The sequence below is a fragment of the Mobula hypostoma genome, chromosome 21 (genome assembly GCF_963921235.1).
Source record: "Mobula hypostoma chromosome 21, sMobHyp1.1, whole genome shotgun sequence".
NCBI lineage: Eukaryota > Metazoa > Chordata > Chondrichthyes > Myliobatiformes > Myliobatidae > Mobula > Mobula hypostoma.
Genome location: NC_086117.1, coordinates 47680542 through 47702256, shown reverse-complemented (window position 1 = coordinate 47702256; position 21715 = coordinate 47680542). Strand labels below are relative to the sequence as shown.

General features: G+C 42.2%; 1 protein-coding gene across 11 annotated transcripts in view; it reads right to left on the bottom strand.

The window, feature by feature from the left end:
• The window catches only part of tncb (tenascin Cb), a 156285-nt gene that overhangs the window by 101866 nt on the left and 32704 nt on the right, over positions 1–21715 (bottom strand). For all 11 annotated transcript variants that reach the window (XM_063073938.1, XM_063073939.1, XM_063073942.1 and 8 more), the window contains exons 2-3: positions 9159–9731; positions 7374–8783 (exon numbers count right to left, since the gene is read on the bottom strand). In XM_063073938.1, the coding sequence (XP_062930008.1) occupies positions 7374–8783; positions 9159–9627 (1879 nt within the window). In that variant the 5' untranslated portion in view covers positions 9628–9731. The remainder of the gene's footprint in view (positions 1–7373; positions 8784–9158; positions 9732–21715) is intronic.

Sequence of the window (21715 nt, the reverse complement as noted above, 5' to 3'; positions counted from 1 at the left end):
ATCGATGGGAAGCTCCTCCTTATATTTAAAGTATTTCCCAGAAGTGCGAATCTTTATACATGATAAGGCACGTGTTCTCTAGTACTTTTGTCAGATGATATTACTAAGCAGTAAGAAACACAGATGGTGCCATTCATGGTTTTAAAATTCTGCAGTGTACTAGTTAAGCTTAAATATCCCAGACAGAAACTGGATCTGGAAACGACAGGACAATATAAGATGAAGTCAGTTATGTCTTTTTGAAAAGACAAGAGCAGTTACAAATATGAAACAGTGCACTGAAATCCCTGCCATGGATTGCTAGTAATTCTTCCATTATCATCTTTATTATGGTAACTTCTGCCTTATTTCAGATCGTCTGCACCCAGATTTATTTATAGGTAAATAAAACATCACTTGTGATTTTCTTCAAACTTTGAGCACTTAGGGAGCAGGTTTGACTGTGAAGTACGTTCTCATATTTCAGTTGCTGCTACAGAAAGGATAAAATGGATACCGAAGTAAATGTGGGTTTCAAATTTGTTTAATACTTCATTTAAAGATTTGTTACCCAAGTTGTCTTGAAGCAGCATTCTCCATTAAAGTTTGACTAGCCTGGTTTCCTAAAGGAGACTCTGATGAAATCAGGTCACCAGCAGTGTACAATAAATTAACACCTTGTATCAGTTATCAGTAAGGCTGTAATCACGAAGTCACGGTTCAGGTGTCTCTTTGGCTATCATACCCCTTCTGGCACTCTGAAAGAGTAATTCTGGCTCCCTGCTCTCCTGTTCTTTCAGGTACTTAGCCAACTCCGATTTTATGTCTGCGGCAAGATGAGACAGAATTAGCTTTTTCCCTGTTGCAATAGCTATCAATTGGTTGAACTTGTTGACTAGATGTCAAACTTAAGTTTTGTTTTATCCTCGGGCAAGCCTGTCTAAAGGGATTTACTGGAAATCATTTGGCCGTTTCTAATGAATCGCACATGAGGAGTCTTGCGTTATATGGAGTTGTTAATCACTGGTAGGGGAGATAAGGCAGACCCTGAGCAGGTGCAATAGTAAGGTTTCTACAAGCGATTTCTAGAGCCCCTCCATGGCTGGATCGTGACATGTCCCTGGTGAGCTTGATACCCCTTCTTGCCTCGTCAGAATTTTGGGGTTAGTGCGGAAGACACAAGCAGAGCTGCTTATTGTTAATTGCTAATAAACATTACTATGAATTACACAAAACACTGAGCTTGGTTTATTACTGGAGAATCAAATAGAGAAATCCCGAGTTTTGCTCTTTTAATGGAATTAGACTAGATTTGTAGCTGTAGTTAAAAGTTGAATTAGATCTGTAGTTAAAGAGTTAAACAACTTACTCATATTACTAATTTCTTTGTTATTTTAGTTAAGAATCAAATAAAGTTACTATTTGTCAAACTATTTGTGGAGCTATGTGCTTCACTGTTGATTTGGTCGCTTTAGGGTAAGCAAAAGAAAGCAGAGCTCTGTTTTAAGAAACATCTACTGTTGAAATTGCTTCCACTGTTCTATCAGCCAATGCTTTACAGACCATAGTGACTTAATCTATGTAGCTAAAATGTACTGGTGGAAATGTAAATGAACAGCCTCTTACAATGAACAAAGAGTCTTTCATAATGAAGAGGCTCTTTGACCTCAGATGATGTGAATTAACAGCTTAGGCAAAGTCTTGATGAAGCACTTGAGTGCTTCTCATACCAGAGATCCTCTTTCCTCTGAACAAATGATTTAAGGTAGGAGAAACAATCCAGGTGTGGATAGAAAGGTATAAGCTTTATGGAACAGAAGAATGTGATGCTCTGCAGTTAGAGGGAGATCACAGAGTGTGTTGGAGCCAGTCTTTGTGGACCTTGCGTGCCAGATTTATAAAAACAACTGGGGCCTGTCAGGAAGCAGAAAATTGCTTGCGTTATTGGGTTATTGCTTCACCAATATATAGAAGTGAGCTGTAAGTGGAGCAGCCACTGTGGGAGCGGCCATTGTTGCAGCGGGCCAGTGTTAAGTTGGTCAGGCTTTGGCTGAACAGGCTTGGACGAGAACAGGCACAGGCTAGAACTTAAAGTTAGATGTTAGAAGCATAACAAGTGTAGGTAGGGTGAGAGTTCAGGCAGGGGAATGCTTTTGTGAGATGTGGGATTTTAGGGTACCTGACAGTCTTCCTGATGACTACTGTTGCAGGAAATGTATCCAATGGCAACTCCTGACTGAAAAGGTCAAGGAACTGGAACTGGAGCTGGATGTACTCAGGATAACCCAGAGGGTGAAAACCTCAGAAATGAGGCTTTTACTGTGGTGGTCACACCCAGAGTTCTGGCTTCAGATGGTAGAGGAGTGACCACCAGGCGATGTAAGGGGAGTAGGAAGTCAATGCAGAGTTCCCCTGTGGCCATTCCCCTCAAAAACAAGAATATCCCTTTGGAAACTGCTGGGGGTGGGGGGTGGGGGATGACCTATCAGGGTACAGCAGCCGCAGCAAGGGCCAGTGGCACTGTGGCCAGCTCTGAGTCTCAACAGGGCAGGGTAGAGTCAGGGAGAGAGATAGTGATTGAAGACTCAATAGTTAGGGGGATGGACAGCAGATTCCGTGGCCACGAAGGAGAAACCAGGGCGGTGTGTTGTTAGGGTCCAGGACGTCTCAGAGCAGCTGCAGATGATTCTCTAGAGGGAGGGTGAGTAACCAGAGGTCACGGTACACATTGGCACCAATGACATAGGTAGAAAGAGGGAAGAGGCTGAAGAACAGGACCTCCAGGGTTATAATCTCAGAATTACTCCCAGTACCACGTGCTGGTCAGGGCAAGAATAGGTTGACAGTGTGGCTGAGGAACTGGTGCAGGAGGCAGGGTTTCAGATTTGAATTGAATTGACTTTATTTCTTACATCCTTCACATATACGAGGAGTAAAAACCTTTATGTTACGTCTCCATCTAAATGTGCAATGTGCAATCATAGTAATTTATAATATTTTATAATAAATAGAACAGTCAATGTAATATAGAGTACACTCAAGTCAGCTTGGGTTCATCGGTCTGATGGCCTGGTGGAAGAAGCCGGCCTGGGGCCTGTTGGTCTTGGCTTTTATGCTGCGGTACTATTTCCCAGATGATTGCAGCTGGGTCGGCTTGGGTTCCCAATGATCTTACAGGCCCTTTTTACACACCTGTCCTTGTAAATGTCCTGAATCATGGGAAGTTCACAACTACAGATGCGCTGGGCTGTCCGCACCACTCTCTGCAGAGTCCTGCGATAAAGGGAGGTATGATTCCCCTACCAGGCAGTGATGCAGCCAGTCAGGATGCTATGGCTATTTTCTAACAGCTACCATATCCGTGTGTTCTGGAGTCTGAGGGATCTACCGATGACTTTAGTGCCATAAGCCTGTAGATTGTATCAATTGTAGAAAGCCCCTGTAGAAAGTTCTTCGGATTTGGGGGCCCATAGCAAACTTCCTCAACCATCTGAGGTGAAAGAGGTGCTGTTGTGCTTTTTTCACCACACAGCTGGTATGCACAGACCACGTGAGGTCCTCGGTGATGTGGATCATTGGGATCTCTTCTGGGAAAGGTATGTCTTGCACAAAAAGGATGGGTTAGTATCCATGCGGACAGGTTTGCTAGAGCTGTTGGGGAGGGTTTAAGCTAATTTGGAAGTGGGGTGGGAACCATTGATAGTGCTGAGTATGGGGCAATGGGTATGCAAGTCAATGCAGTGTGTAGTGAGACTGTGAGGAAGGACAGGCAGACGATAGGGCAAAATTACAGGTAGTACGATGAGTTGCAGTGTGTCAATGGGACAAAGTTGAAAAGGATGATGAGCACTGGACTAAAGGTGTTATGTTTGTCTGCACACAGTATAGGAACACAGTAGATGACCTTGTCGTGCATTTAGACATTGGCAGGTACGATGTTATGGGCATCACTGAGTCGTGGATTATAGCTGGGAGCTTATCATCCAAGGATACACGTTGTATTGAAATGAAGGCAGCTAGGCAGAGGGGGGGTGGGGTGGCTTTGTTGGTAAAAATTATAATCAAATCAAATTAAATTTTTAAGAATAGGATCGGAAGATGCAAAATCATTATGGATAGAGGTAAGAAACTGCAAGGGCAAAAAGACCATGATGGGAGCCACATGAAGACATCCGAATGGTAGTCAGGATGTGGGATATAAATTACAACAGGAGATAGAAAAGGCATGTAATAAGAGCATTGTTACAATAATCATGGGGGTTGGGGTTTCAATATACAGGTAGATTGGGAAAATCACCCTAGCAGTTTGAGAGGGAGAAGATAAAGTCAAATGTACCAGTATTAAAGTGAAGTAAAGGGAATTTACAGAGGCTTGAGAGAGGAGCTGGCCAAGGTTGATTGGAAGGTGACACACTCAAGGATGACGGCAGGATAGCAATGGCTTGAGTTTCTGCAGGCAGTTTGGAAGGTGCAGGATAGACACATGCCAAAGATGACGAAGTATTCTAAAGGATGGATGAGGCAACCGTGGCTGACAAGGAAAGGGAAAAGCAGCATAAAAGCAAAAGAGAGAGCATGCTATTTTACAAAAAATAGTAGGAAGTTAGAGGATTTTTCAGATATATAGGGAGTAAAAGAGAGGCAAGAGTGGATTTCGAACCACTGGAACATGACACCAGAGAGGGGAACAAAGAAATGGTGGATGAGCTAATAAGTATTTTGTGTCAACCTTCACTATGGAAGACACCAGCAGTATGCCAGAAACTTGAGACTGTCAGGGGGCAGAAGTGAGTGTAGTTGCTATTACTAAGAAGAAGTTGCTTGGGAAGCTGAAAGGTCTGAAGGTAGTTATGTCTCCGGGGCAGATGGAATACACCCCATTTTCTGAAATAGCTGAAGAGATTGTGGAGACATTAGTAATTATCTTTCAAGAATCACTATATTCTAGAATGGTTCCAGAGAACTGGAAACTTACAGATGTCACTCTACTCTTTAAGAAGGGAGAGAGGCAGAAGAAAGGAAATTAGAGGCTAGTTATGCTGACTTCAGTGGTTGGGAAGATGTTGGAGTCCATTATTAAGGATGAGGTTTTCGGGCACTTGGAGACACATGATAAAGCAGGCCAAAGCCAGCATGGCTTCCTTCACAGGAAGTCTAACCCGACAAATCTGTTGGAATTCTTTAAGGAAATAACAGGCTGGATAGACAGAGGAGAGCCAGTGGGTGATATTTTCTTGGATTTTCAGAGAGCCTTTGTAAGGTGCCACACATGAGTCTGCCTATAAGAGTCCATTTATAACAGAGGATTGCATTGAAACCAACTGAATATCGAAAGACCTAGATAGAGTAGGTGTAGAGAGGATGTTTCCTATAGTGGGTGAGTCTAGAACCAGAGGGCAAACCTCAAAATAGAAGGACATTCCTTTGGAACAGAGATGAAGAGGAAATTGCTTTAGCCAGAGTGTGGTAAATCTGTGGAATTCATTGCCACGAACTGCTGTGGAGGTCAAATCATTGATTATATTTAATGTGGAGGTTGATGAGTTCTTGTTTATTTCGGGCATCAAAGTTTACAGGGCGAAGGAAGGAGCGTAGGATTGACAGGGATAATAAAAATCTGCCGTGGCGGAATGGTGGAGCAGACTCAATGGGCCGAATGGCCTAATTCTACTGCTAGCCTTATGGTCTCACGGTCTAATATGTCAAACTGTTCCTTGTATTGGCTCTATGCTAAATATGATCATGCACATTACCAGTAGATTCTTGTATTCCACAATTATTTAATATCCAAAGACCTGTGGTTGTCAGCCTTGAATTCACTCAATGACTAACCGTCCACAGTCATATTGGACAGAAAGTTTCAGATTCACAAAGCTCTGTAAAAGACATTTTGTCACACCCCAGATATCAGAGGTCAGCCAGTGGTCATGAATCCATGCCCCAATATCTAGACCCTCCAGTAGAGTACGTACCCAGTCAATGCCTCTTGTTTGTGGATATCCTTCTTAAATTGGAATGCAAACATATAACTGAGAGTGGGAGGGAGTGGGAAGGGAAGGAAGAGGGTATAGGGAAGGTCTTGCAAAGATAGAAAAAATAATTTGAATAGACATCAGGAAAGTTAATTTTCCCACCATGATAAATGGGTGCAACAGATTCAGAGTAAGATCCACGTCAACTAATTTGTTCCAAACAAATCTAATATGAGTTTGGTTAAGGCAAGGATTACAGGTCCCAGGATACAAACTATGATCAAGTCTTCAGGAAGGAAACACAAATTCATCATGTATTGTTTATTTTAAATCCAGAACCATAGGAGATGCTGAAACAAAGAGACAGAATAGAACAAAGAGTGCCACCATTTTGTCATTGTTGGCTATTCTGGAAAATTATTGGAAGATGATTGGCCTTGTGTTTCATTGGATTGTGTATAAGTTGTATTTATGAAGTGCAGAGACTTTGGCATGGTCTACTATACAGAAGGAAATCTTTCTCGGATGTACATGAAAGTTTTTTCTGCACATTTCTAAAACAGACAGAGGCCAATCCAATGGCTCCCCTAAATTTTTTTTCTCTTTTATTTAAATATATATACTTCCTGCATTTTGTACACTGAAAAGTCTTAGTTCGAATGGAATGAGATGCATAAGACCAAGGCAGCAAGGGTGTTTCAGATTTTAAGAAAGAGTTTATAGACAACCCACAGCAGTTTTACCCTATGACCACAGTATAACATGTACTGCAGTTACACAGTAGAAGGCACAATGTCGCTCCCCAACAATTCTTTTATTTGTGTGAGGCAATTAAAGGTAATAAGCAAAATTGATCCCGAAGGAAATAGATATTTGTCTAAAAAATCTATCTTGTGGAACCAAATCTTTCTGGATGCATATTGGCTAGGTATGGCAACTACTCTGGCTGTGAATGCAAGAAACTACGGAAAGTTGTGCACACAGCTCAGTACATCGCAGAAACCTTCCTCCACTCCATGGACTCTGTCTATACTTCTCACTGTCTCAGTGAAACAGCCAGCATAATCAAGGTCTCTACCACCCCTCTCCCATGAGGCAGAAGACACAAAAGCTTGAAACCATGTACATTAGGCTCAAGGACAGACCCTGGAATGGATCTCTTGTACAATGAGATATACTCTTGATCTCACAGTCCATCTTGTTACGATAAAATGGACTCCTCACAATCTGCCTCATTGTGATTTTACATTTTATTGCCTACCTGCACTGCACTTTCTCTGTAGCTGTCACACTTTACTCTGCTTTATCTTGTTCTGGCTTAGTGCACTGTGTAATGATTTGTTCTGTATGAACGTTATGCAAGACAAACTTTTCAATGTATCTTGGTACATGTGTCAATAATTCACCAATACCAATCCTTACCAGCAGAGCAATCTTCATTGACGTAACCTTCATTACAGATGCATTGACCTTCAACACAACGACCTCGTTCATTGCAGTTATTGGGACAGGCACGTTCTCCGCAGTCTATTCCTCTGTAATCAGAATCGCAGACACACTGTCCATTGACGCAACGGCCGCGGTTGTTGCAGTTGTTAGGACAGACCAGTTCGCCACAGTCCTCACCGGTGAAGCCGTGATCGCAGACACACTGACCATTGACGCAGCGGCCGTTGTTACTACAGTCATTTGGACAGGACAGTTGCCCGCAGTCTTCTCCGGCGAAACCTTCGTCACAGACGCAGCGGCCATTGACACATCGCCCGCGATCGTAGCACTCATTGGGACAAGTCAGTTCACTACAGTCTTCTCCTTTGTAGCCCTCCTCGCAGATACACTGGCCACTGACACAGCTGCCACGGTTGTTACAGTTGTTCGGACAGGCCAGTTCGCTACAGTCTTCGCCGGTGAAGCTGTGATCGCAGACACACTGACCATTGACACAGGTGCCATGGTTACTACAGTCATTTGGGCAGGACAGTTGCCCGCAGTCTTGGCCGGCGAAACCTTCGTCACAGATGCAGCGCCCATTAACACATCGGCCGCGGTCGTGGCAACTGCTTGGACAAGCCAGTTCCCCGCAGTCTTCACCGGTGAAGCCTTCATGGCAGATGCACTCTCCGTCGACACAGACGCCTTGGCTGTTGCAGTTGTTCAGACAGGCCAACTCGCTGCAGTCCTCTCCCGTGTAGCCCTCATTGCACACGCATTGACCGTTGACGCAAAGGCCGCTGTTGCTGCAGTTGTTCAGGCAGAGAAGTTCTCCACAATCTTCACCCGTAAATCCCTCATCACAGTAACATACGCCTTCGATACATCGTCCGCGGTCGTAGCAGTCTTTGGGGCAAATAATTTCTGAGCAGTCAACGTCAGTGAAGCCTTCATTGCAGACACACTCACCGTCCACACAGCGGCCACGGTTATAGCAGTTATTGAGACAGGCCAGATCCTTGCAGTCTTCTCCTGTTAAACCTTCAACACACACACATTTTCCATCAACGCAGACGCCTTGACCGCTGCAATTGTTTGGGCACAGCTCCTGGCTACAGTCTTCTCCAGCATAACCTTCAAAGCAATGACAAACTCCGTCTATGCATCGTCCTTGATCACTGCAGTCATTAGGGCAAGAGTCGACAATGCTACAGTCATCCCCGGTGAATCCTGAGTCACACACACACTTGCCATCAATGCATGTGCCTCTGTCATTGCAGTTTGCTGGGCAATCAGGTTCACTGCAGTTTTCTCCCTTCCAGCCAGGGTTACATAAACAGCCACAGCTGTGTTTACTGTAGTTCCCATGTGCCCCACAGAAAGGCTTTACATCGACACGTCCTGAACAAAGACAAGAGCATGGTGTGACATGATTTTCATCAAGTTTGTAATTGCAGTTAAAGAACTTTTAACATTTAATTAATGATCTATTTAATGAATAAAATGTAAAATTAATAACAAATTAGAATAGGTTGAAAATAAATATCTACCAGTTTTAGCGCGTGCACAGTTGCATATGTATTTTAGCATTTGTGAAATTAAATATACATGAGTAGTTTTTAGCATTTGTAAAATTAAATATTTACCAGTAGTTTTAAACACATATACATTTTAGTATTTGTGAAATTAAACATATTCTAGTAGTTTTAAGCATTGTTCACAGATGTATATGCTTCATAATTATTCAATGGTAACACTTGCTTGCCATTCTCTTACCCTTTCCTTGCTGTGCGCCATTCTCACAGCAACCTCCATTCGCACATTGTTGCCGTAGCGATGACACATGACCTTCCAATGCCTCCAGCCTGCTGAGCAGGTCGCGGATGTCCGGCCCCGCCGCGCAGCCGCAGGCCTGCCGTGGGATGTTGATCCGGTGAGTGAAGACGATTTGATTTTCGCCGTCAGCTGTGTGCTCGATGTGTTGGTCGCTGGAGTCGGCTTTGGGTCTTGCAATGCCATCGGGGGACTCCAGGTCTACTGAACAAAGAGAGCCAAGGGGGACGTTGATGTTGTAGACGTGGTTGAAGTTAATGGGTTGTGCTCCAAATGGTAATGTGGCATTCTCTTCTTTTGGTGGTGGAATGTCTCTCTTCTGCCTAATTATTTTCTTAATAAGTCCACCATGGGTTTGTTCCAGCAAAATAGTTGTTATGACGCAAACTAAGGCATGCCACCAAAGCCCCATTTTGGTGGTTTGGAATCTTCTTTCCGTGCACAGTCTGTTTGTTCTCCAATATTAAACACAATGATAAAATATGTAAGCTTCAATTCCTGCTTGATGCAATTTGCCTGCAAAAACATCAGAAAGAGGAGAGTGAAAGAACATTCCAGATAAATGCAACTCTTCCTTGACACATCTGAGAAAGTTTTTAGATATGATTATATTTGCAACCTTTTTGAGGCATTGAAATGAAGCAAAGAAATCCTTTCAATAAAGGTCAAACAAGCAAACGAGTCTCCATTTAAATTATGCTAACTGGGAGGGAAATTGATTTAAAGTATTGATGAAGCTACAGCAATGGCAGTTCCAATCTCCCCGTGACTGAAACTTTCTGTGACCTCAATGTTATGGATTTGCAGTCTCAAATTAATTGCAAATAGAGAAACCACAGGTGTGACAGAGATGCATTAATGTGTCACAGCAAAGCAGAGCGAAAATAAATAATGTGACAAGCATTGAGAAATCGCTCTCCCCTCTCAGCCCTTAATCTGGTTGGCATGATGAATGGGTTATAAATCGAAAGAGCATCTGACATGGTTTTATTAGTAACCAAACAATGTAATTTGCCAACTTGGAGGTCTGAGGAAGGTTTATCTTAAATTGCCAGTAAGATGGTGCTGTACTGTTCCATGTTCTATGGTTTTATTGGTTTTATATGTTGTTACATAAATTAACACTTGAGGCCATAATCACAGGCGAAGCGGTTAGTCATTTAGGACTAAGTTAAGAATAACTTGTTCTGGGGATTGTGAATGCATGAAATTGTCTCCCCTAGACCCTGAAACCAGCTGAGGATACTCAGAGCTCAGTCACTGGTGACAATGAAGGTGCAGATTTCAATTTCAATCAAAGGACAGGGAAGTTGAAATTGGAGATCAATTGTGATTTTCATTGAATGGCAGGGGAGGTTTCAGCAACTAAATAACTCTTCCCTGCTCCCAGTTATTGTGTTTTTATGATAGGGCTTTGATGTTTATTGCACTTTTAATAAATCGTTACAACATGCAGAAGTTAACTTTGATCTCCATTAGAATCTAGAGATGCATTGAGATAAAGGAACTGATGTGAGACACCCCTCCCCCACACCGCTGTGGCTTCACATGTTCTAAAGTACAGCTGCAACCCATAACCTCGATGCGAACCTTTTAATCCTCTTCTCTGGATCTGTAAGCATTAGTGACATCCTATTAGCTCATCCAGGAGTCAGACAATGATAGGGCATGAAGCAGGTTCGTCAGCCCATTGATAGCCGTACTGACCTAATTCCGTATGAATCCCACTTTTGGTCTCCCTACACTCCCATCCACTCCCCCAGATCCTACCACTCACTGGACACTAGGGGTAAGCACAAGTGTTTAAGGCAGATGAAGATCAGTATTGTAAGGCTGTATCACTGAGGGCTGTGAGAAATAGGGACAAGAGAAGTCAGGGCCAGTATAGACCATCCGTGGAGCCAGCCAGAGAGTCCCTCTGGTTCCTACTTCCTCATGTCCGTCTGCAGTCTCGGAGGGAGCTACTGAGGTAGAAACGCCTCCAAGCCGATTTCCACTCAGTGGGCTCCCCACAAGTGGAAAAGTGATCCTGTTCGGATGGAAAGCACAGCCAGAGCAAGGGGTGCGGGAGACCAGTGGTGCTGACGAACCCTGTCCTCAGCTACACAGGCTGATGAAGCTCTCACACTGAGCGTTCCTTAGAACCAATACACACTTGTGCACACTACAAAAACTGTAAAAAAAAACCTAAAATGACCTTTATCCAACAAAAGCACGCTCAGTGGGCCCAAAAACACGAGATCAAAATGTAAATTACAGGCTTCAATCACACGCAGATTAGTAGCAGAAGTATGCTGAAGAGAAAAAAGCAGTTTCGTGAACAGTCTGCAGGGCGTCGCTGTTAGTCACATTGATTGTTGGCGCCATCTTGCTCGAAGTCACTATCACTAAACACAGTGTCACTAAACCTCAATGGTGTGTGTCCTGGATCACTACACTTACAACCAGACATTATACTGAGCATGACTACACCTAGACGGAAACAACAGAAATTCTGCAGATGCTGGAAATTCAAGCAACATACATCAAAGTTGCTGATGAACGCAGCAGGCCAAGCAGCATCTATAGGAAGAGGCGCAGTCGACGTTTCAGGCCGAGACCCTTCGTCAGGACTAACTGAAGGAAGAGTGAGTAAGGGATTTGAAAGCTGGAGGGGGAGGGGGAGATGCAAAATGATAGGAGAAGACAGGAGGGGGAGGGATGGAGCCGAGAGCTGGACAGGTGATAGGCAGAAGGGATACGAGAGGATCATGGGACAGGAGGTCCGGGAAGAAAGACGGGGGGGGTGACCCAGAGGATGGGCAAGAGGTATATTCAGAGGGACAGAGGGAGAAAAAGGAGAGTGAGAGAAAGAATGTGTGCATAAAAAAGAGTAACAGATGGGGTACGAGGGGGAGGTGGGGCCTAGCGGAAGTTAGAGAAGTCAATGTTCATGCCATCAGGTTGGAGGCTACCCATACGGAATATAAGGTGTTGTTCCTCCAACCTGAGTGTGGCTTCATCTTTACAGTAGAGGAGGCTGTGGATAGACATGTCAGAATGGGAATGGGATGTGGAATTAAAATGTGTGGCCACTGGGAGATCCTGCTTTCTCTGGCGGACAGAACGTAGATGTTCAGCAAAGCGGTCTCCCAGTCCTAGACGGTGTGTGTACTTAACTCCGAAATGGGCTCAGCTGCTGACAGATCTAGGCAGGTCCCAGTGGAAGGTCATCCCCAACCTGTATTAGTAGTGTTGACTGAGGCAGCTACATGAACACTGGAATATCTCACCTGTACCTTTTTCCTGAGGTACTCAGAGAGCGGAGACCACAGTTTAATATTTCATCCAAAAGGGTGCAACCCTGATGCAGAACCTCAGTTCCACACTGGATTAAAATCAAATATAATTTCTACGGTCACTTTGCTTGATTGGAAACTATTACTAAGGAATATAGACATGAGCCAGTTGTAGAACTGGTAAGGAATTCTGTTCACTGATCAAAGGGCATAGTTTAAGAATAAAGGGTCACATGATAAAGACAAAGGTGATGTGAAATGATTCCTTTCAGATGTCTTGAGCCTCTGTAGGTCTTTTCCTCATAATGTTTTATGAATATATTTAAAGGTCTATAACATGGTATCTATCTATCTGGAGGATCAAAGTAAATTTATTTGCAAAGTACTATATACTACCTTGTGATTTATTTTCTTGTGGGCACTCACAGGAGATCAGAGAAATATAAGAGAATCAATCAAAAACTGCACACAAAGACGGTCAAAAATCAATGGGGAAAAGGAGACAAGATTTGCACACAAACTAACAAACAAATAAATAAATAATACAGAAAACATGAGTTTGTTGAGTCCTTGAAAATGAGTCTTTAGGTTGTAGAATCAGTTCAGAGTTGAGGTGAATGAAGCTCTTCATATTTGCCCAGGAGCCTACTGGTTAAAGGGTAATAACTGTTCCTGAACCTGGTGGTGTGGGACCTGAAGCTTCTGTACTTCATTTCAATGACAGAAGAGAGCATGGCCTGGATGGTTGGGGTGGGGGTGTTTGGTGATGGGTGCTATTTTCTTGTGGCAAGCCCTTTGTAAACGTGCTGAATGGTGGGGAGGGTTTGCCGGTGATGTGTCCATTGACTTTTTGTAGACCTTTCCGTTCTTGGGCATTGGTGTTTCCCTACCAGGTTGTGAAGCAACCAGTCACTATGCTGGGCATCTATAGAAGTTTGTGGAAGTTTTAGATGGCATGCTGAAGCTGTGCTGATTTCTATGAAGGCAGAGGCTTTTCGTACTCACTTATACGCTGACCCCAGGAAACATCCTCTAATATGATGTACACCAAGGAATTTAATGCTACTGACCCTTTCCACCTCTGGTTCCATGGAGCTCCAGTTTACTTCTCCTGTAGTCAATAATCAGCTCTTTGGTTTTGCTGACAATGAGTGAAAGGTTGTTGCTAGGGTACCACTCAACTCGATTTTCAATCTCCCTCCTATGTGCCAATTTGCTACTACTATTGATTCAGCCAACAGCAGTGGTATGATCAGCAAACTGAAATACGGTATTGGAGCTGTACGTAGCTACACAGTCGTAAGTATACTGTAAAACAAGTAGAACGAGGGCTAAGCACACAGCCATGTGATGCTCCTGTGCTGATGGTGAATGTGGAGGAAATTGACTGGGGTCTGCAAGTGAGAAAATTGAGGATCCAGTTGCACAAGGAGGTATCAAGGCCCAAGTTGTGGAGCTCTTTGATTAGTTTTGAGGGGATGACAGTGTTGAATGCTGACCTCTAGTCAATAAAGAGTGTCCAGATCATGATCCATGTGGCCCAGAGCTGAGTGAAGAGCCAATGGAATGGCATCTGCTGTTGACCTGCTGTGATGGCAGCCAAATTAAAGTGGATCCAAGTCACTCCCCAGGCAGGAGAAGATATGCTTCATGATCAGCCTCTCAAAGCCCTTCATCACAATGGATGTGAGTGCTAGCCATTGATGCAGGTTACCACACTCTGCTTGGGCAGAGTTGGAATGATCCTTGGCTAGCAAGGGGTCAGAGGTTACCAGGGTTAGGTATAAATATAGCGTGGAGCTTACAGTCAGTTGTGATCTTATGGTGGTGGGGTTTCGAGATATCTCCTCCAACTCTGCGTTTGCATATTTCTCTGATTGGTCTTATACCAAAAAAGTGGTATTATCCCATAAGAACAGAGAGCCTTTTAAAGAAGCAACCCATTAAAGTACTATATACAATAAAGAAAGGTCATTACAACATTTAACTGAGCAATTTAAATACATTACTTGCCAATTAATAATTTTCCGATTGCATTGAATTGGTTACAACACATTGCCTTCTCACTGCTGCTTTTCTCACCTGCAAACTTTCATGCAAGTTTTGATTCAATGAACCATTGCATAGACTTTCAGCCCTGTTTCCAAGACGCACCTAACAGGCACTTAAACTGGCAGCAATCTTAAAATGGGTGCATCAATAGCCATTCCTGAAATAACCTTGACAAAATTTATGAGAGAATTTTATGAGAAAATTCCAAATGCAAATACTATGATTAAATCTTCCTAAAACATGAAAAGTCAGTAAATTTGTCATAAAAGTCTGAACAGTTGGACCTTGAAGTTCCTTCCTCCACAATGTCCTCTTTTCACAACTGTTTAATTATTAATGTGCAATAAATGATTCTGGGTATGAACTGATCTGCAAATTTGGCAGCAGGTGGCTAAATTTTACACATGTGCAAAAGACAGAACAATTTTAATTGGAAACAGTTTTACTTATTGCCCAAGCTAATATTGTACTTGAACTGTTGCAAGAGTGAAGTGAAATTCATTCCTTAAAATAGTTTTGCACAGTGAACAAGGTTTGAATTGTAAAGAAATAGTGTGAGCTTGTCTGCTGTTTCATGGTGACATGGAATATATATCCACATTATCTATTCTAACCCTACAACCACAACACAGTAAGTTCTCCAGACACAAGTGTTGGTGTAGAGTCAGACACAAGTGTTGGTGTAGAGTCAGACACTTTCTGCGGTAGGGTTAGACACAAGTAGTGGTGTAGGGTTAGACACAAGTGATGGTGTAGAGAGTCAGACACAAGTGGTGTTGTAGGGTCAGACACAAGTGATGGTGTAGAGTCAGACACAATCTCTGGTGGTGAGGAAACTGCTTAGAATCAAGCACAAGGAGTGGTGAGGAATGAGGCACAAACTCTACTTTATTAAGCAAAACCTATCAGTCATTTGCGTACGGACATTGAAAATTAAGTTTGTACAAATGAAAGTAAGTACCTCTTTCCTCAATCTACAGTAGTCCCTAACCCAGGGTAAACACTTAATCCTCTTACTTTTTAAAATTTAGCTTATTTGTTGGTTTCTGTTATTTTTAAAAAGGTTTGTGATTTTTTTTTCAGGAGACGAGACAGATGCACTTCCTGCCAGCTTTGTCCTTTCATTTAAATACAAACAAGATAAACAAATACCTTGGGCATGTACCAAAAGGCTGCATTGGAGTAGTCATCCAATTACAGATCCAGATCTTTACAGTGCTACAACATACAGTAATACATTTCTGTCATACCATTGTTGGTTGTTGTTTTAACTACTGTCCCCATCCCCATCACACCCCACACTTTGCTCTGTTTTCACTGGTTGGGTTATGCAGCATTTCATTGGATTTAGAACACTTACAGTTACATGTTCTGATTATCTTTACTTAGCCCAGACTCCTTCCGTATTCATTTGGATGATTTTCATCTTTCACTCAAACATACGGAGACACGAGCACAACTTCCAGGCTGAAACTGTGCAACAATGTGTTGCTCAAGTGCTGTGCTATTGAAGATTGCATCTTATTGGTGAGGTGAAATTATACCTACTTTATAGAGGACACAATCTCAAACAGCAGAGAAGTTTTCACAATGTCCCTGTCAATAATAATCTCTCAACCATCCAGTCATTAATTCCTGGATATCTGTAGGTCATTGCTGTGTACAGATTGGCTGGACAGTTTCTTGCTAATTGGGTCTCTTGTTCATTTCCTGCATAGATGCAGCCTGGCATACTAAGTTCCAAAAGCATTACATATTTGTTGCTCAAGACCTCTACCATCTATAGAATCTCTTGTGTTTTACATTTTCTAAACGTTGGCGCACTTTGAGCACCATTGTTAGCATAATGGTATTACAGCTTGGGTTGTCGGAGTTTGGAGCTCAATCCCGCCATTCTCCCAAAGGTATTTTTACGTCCTCCCTGTGTAATGTGTGTGTTTTCTCCAGGAGTTCCAGTTTCCTCCCACAGTCCAAAGTCATACTGGATAGTAGGTTGACTGGTCATTGTAAATTGTCCTATGATTAGGCTCGGGTTAAATCGGGAGCTGCTGGGTGGTGTTGCTTATGTAGCCCCCCTGGCCACCCTCAGGGTCGCTCAGCTCGCTGTCGTCTAGGGAAACAGCCTCGGCCCCGCCAAACTGGGTAATTAGTTTGTGTAGATGCTGTGTGAGGTACCCCACCCCACCCAAATAACAGACAATACACCAGATACAATTAAATGATATACAGTTTATAGATATCACTGGAAATATATAATTAAAAGAGAATAAAATATAAAAGGAAAATAAAAGGCGCCACACTTATCAAAGTTCAATCTCTTCGTGCACAAAAAAACCCGTTGGAACTCAAAGACCTTCTTCTTCACCCTGCGACCCCCTTGGACCACCTCGACCGGCTGCCTGGGACCAACTACGGTGGTCGACCAGACGCTCCACACGAATCCGTCTCCGTCTCCTCGCCGAATGTCCCGCTCAGGGTCCGACCCCGTTAGCGGACTCACAGCACCTCGTCCATCCTCTGTCTCGCTCTCCCGCCTTCTCCCCCAAAACCCCCTCGCAAACAGTATCTTCAAATACACCAAAACCATAACAACTATCCCAATTGGTTAATAACGTATTTCTTATCACCCTCTAAACCACAATAATCTGCTAGCGCAAACTTTCTCAGCACTTAACACAACAAAGCCGCATTCCCCAGATTAACATAACAAAGACGCCATTTTAATTAGCCTCTGCAGTAACATAAAAATCGAAACCCCCTTACACTTATAAGGGCACGTTCTGCACTAGCTCTAAACAAAATAACCTGTTGCAAAGCATCATGAGATGCCCTCCTGTTGTGAAAGGCAGCTGCTGAAAGACTTTTCTGTTTCAGGAGTGTTGGCTCAAGCCTTTTGACTGCCTTTTTCTGATAATAGACAATCTGAACTTTGCCGTCGCCAGTTAACGTTCTGGGGCAATGGAGCATATATCTTAAATAGAATGAATCTGATGTTTTCTGGCTCCTCACTTACATCAGAGATTGAGATGCTGAAGTTATGTAGAGGCTCAACAAACAGTGAGTTCTTCATACAGATCTGATAGTTTGCCAGAACTGAACAAAGTCTAGCTGACTAGATCATTTGGTTCTTTCTCTGAGCACAATTATAAAACAACGTAACTGGCTAGATGACTAAGATAACATTTCAGGATGATAACAATTCTTCAATACTCACTGAGCTGAAACATTAACTCTGTTTCCCTTTCCATGTCTCACCTCCTGTGTATTACTAGCAATTCCAGTTTTTATTTCAGACTTCAAGCATCCGCAAGGTTTTCTGCTAGTTTTGCACCTGATCTGCACATAAGTGTCACAATTCCAGGGTTTCCATCACATGTTTTAGATACTGCATTGTGAGAACACTGTATCTATATTGAGTGGATCATGATTTTACTCAAGAGTGCACATCCACTTGTCTGCTCAGTTGGATCTGATTATCACTCTCAGTTAGTAGATTGTTACACAAGAACAGCTAAGGCGGAAATTGATTGAACATGTTCAAAATCTACAGCTCTGAGTTGACTTCTGCTCTACGAGCTGAGGATTTGTGTTCATATCAAGCTTCTAACTCCTTATTCACCTTTATTTGATGAATTCAGAATCAGATTTATTACCACGGACGTATGTTATGCAATTTGTTGTTTTCTGCCACAAGGACCAGACATAAAATTTACAAAATAAATAAGTTACAAATGGATTAAATAGTGCAAAAGATGAATAATGAGGTAGTGTTCATGGGTTCGTAGACTGTTTGGAAATCTGATGGTGGAGAGGCAAAAGTTGTTGCTGAAACACTGGGTGTGGTCTTCGGGCTCCTGTACCTCCTCCCCAACAGCAGTGATGAGAAGAGGGGAGGGTGAAGATCCTCAGTGACGGATGTCACCTTCTTGAGGCACCACTTCCTGAAGATGTTCTCAATGACAGGGAGGGTTGAATCCATGATGAAACTGGCTGAACCTACAGCCTTTTGCAGCCTAATGCGTATTTTAATATCTAGAATTAAATTAGGATGAAGTTGATCTGCTTTGAAGATAATGCAATATTGATTGGAAATACTCTCCTTCCAATTTTTCAATATGGTAGGACCTATGCAGCCTCTGTGCCAACAATACAATTTATGGAAAGTCATAGGGTCATAGAACAGTACAGCACAGAGAAAAGCCTTTTGGCCCATTTAGTCTGTGTCGAACCATTAATCTGCCTAGATTCATCAACCAGCACCCAGAACATAGACCTCCATACCCTTGCCATCTATGTACCTATCCAAATCTCTCTTAAATATTGAAATCAACCCCACATTCACCAGCTTGTTCCACACTCTGAGTGAAGACGTTCCCCCTCATGTTCCCCTTAACATTTCACCACTCACCCTTAACACATGACCTCTTGTTGTAGTTTCACCCAACCTCAGTGGAACAGGCCTGAATGCCTTTACCCTATCTATACACCTCTTAATCTTGTATACCTCTATCAAATCTCCCCTACACTTTTTGCATTCTAGGAAATAAAATCTGAACCTATTTAACCTTTTCCCTATAACTGATGTCCTCAAATGCTGAAGTTTAAAATATGTTAGTCGCATCTCGCAAAGTTACCTTTTAGGCATGGTATCTTCAGATTGTTAGCTCACAGAATTTCAGAGTTGTAGAAAATTGAATGAGAATGTGGAGAAGAATAATACCATTTACATAGCTTTCATTATGTTGACACATCAGAGTGATATCAAATTAACTCTTTAAACAAACAATATTGCTATTCAGATTGATTAGCACAAAATATATAAGTGTTTTATTTTTCAGTTATAGGGACTGAATAATGAAAATCTACATTGGATGTTATAAGATGCATTAGAGTTATGAGCTTGGATTTATGTTCAAGGGCAAAAGAAGCTCGGGTCCCTGAACATTAGTGCATTAGTTATGTGAGTAAAATTACAGAGGAGAAGAGGAAAATGATGAATTGTAACTCCCTTTAATTATAAATAGAAGCTCAAAGTCAGAAATTGTAAAGCCACCTTTGAAGCCTACTAATTAATGTCGATGGGTCCTCGGGCAAAGTCAACGGTGACTTACTTCAAAGACATTGACAATTGCCTTTGCTGTTTTGAATTAAACAGATCAAGGAGTAATTTAGCAATTAGACAATTTATTCAAGACAGATAAAACATTACATCAACCAAGCAGCTGATATATGAAAGTTTTTTTACTTGGAGTATTCTCATTTCAGCTTGTCCTAACACATGCAAGTGTTAGAGCCTATGGCCAGATATCTCCTGTTGCTGGAGCTGATTTACTGCCCTCCTCTTGCATGTCATTTTGTTCCCCATTTCTCCATGGAAATCGTGCAGAGTTCTCATCTCCCCCCACCTACTCTCCCCGTAACCTCTGTTTGAACTTAGAAGAGCTTCTTTTCCATGGCTAGTTACAGCACGGTTGCTGGGCGAATGCCCTAGAGTTCGAAAGGAAACTGGGACAACTACAATGATAGAGGTGGCAATGCAGCCAGGAGAAGATATGCCATTCAAATATCATTCATTCTTTGAAGAAAGAATGTATTATATTACAGTTATTGTTGTTATGTAGCCATAATGAAATTGTCACTGCCCTTTAACTGTTCTGACATTTTCTGACCGGTAACATCTCGTATTTTCAATCTCCTGTACTTTACCTCAAGTATTCACTTCTGCTATTTATTAGCTGTGTATGAGTATTAGAGCATTTCAAAATTTCATCAATGAGGAGGGATTTCTTTACCCAGAGAGTGGTGAATCTGTGGAATTCATTGCCACAGGCAGCTGTGGAGGCCAAGTCATTAGGTATATGTAAAGCAGAGTTTGACAGTTTCTTGATAAGTAAGCGTATCAAAGGGTATGGGGAGAAGGCAGGAGAATGTGGTTGAGAGGGAAAGTAAATCAGCTATGATTGAATTGCGGAGCAGGATCAATGGGCCAAATAGCCTAATTCTGCTCCTATGTCCTGTGGCCTTAATATCTTACCATTCTCTGCATCCAATACCTATCCCTGATATTTCCACCACCCTATACTTTCCTTCAATCAACTTAAAATTATGGGCTTGCATATTAGTCATGAACGACCTGGGAAAAAAGGTGCTGGCTGTCCTCTCTATCTATACCCCTTATGACCTTATACACATCCATCAAGTTGCCTCTCATCCTCCTTTGAGAGGAGAAGAGAATGTAGAGGTTGAAAGGTTCTTGATTAGTCAGGGCTTCAAATGTCATGGGGAGAAAGCAGAAGAATGGGTTGAGAGGAATAATAAATCAGCCATGATGGAATGGCACAACAGAGTTGATAGGCTGAATGGCCTAATTCTGCTCCGATGTCTTATGGTCTTACGTAACCGCTGACTTAGACACTAAAGTAACTTCCTCCATTTTGATTTCCTTACAACATGCCAGCTGTCACACAATGTGCTCCAGCAGAGAAAGCATGTGGGAAATGTAGGAAATGATCAGTGTAACTCTATTCATAATTCTGTAGCCATTTACTATGATGTGATTGCAAACACGTCTTTGCCAATATCCACTTTATTATTAACCAGGCTTTTTCACTCTGTAAAATTCTCCTCCATTTATTATTAAGCCATTGGGAATATGACCATGAGGAGCTCATTGCCAACCAGGCATCTTTCGTTTGTGATATTCCCATTCATCTATTATTAAACTATTGAGCAAAGCTTAGAGTTTCATGGGATTAAATTGCACATTAACTTTATAAGCATTTAGAACATTGGTGAAATTACATTAATGAAATTCCCTGCTCTGGCATGTTAGAAGAGCTAAGTCTTTGTTAAAATATTGACAAATGGATCGGAATCTGAATGAGTCCTTAATGTACAAAGATTGGGGCTTATTTTGTCGCAAAGCTACTGATCAGCTTCCCAGAAGACATTTGAGGCAGTGAGGAGCATTTTTCAAGTCTTCAGAGGTTTCTAAAAAAATGGTTTGTGTTCCAAGAGGTAGTACCAATATTTGGAAATAAAATTATCATGGAATATTACCAGGTAGGAAGTTATCTAAAGATTTAAGTACATTTATTATCAAAATACATTTATGTTACCATATACTACCTTGAGATTCATTTTCTTGCGGACATTTACTGGAAAAGAGAT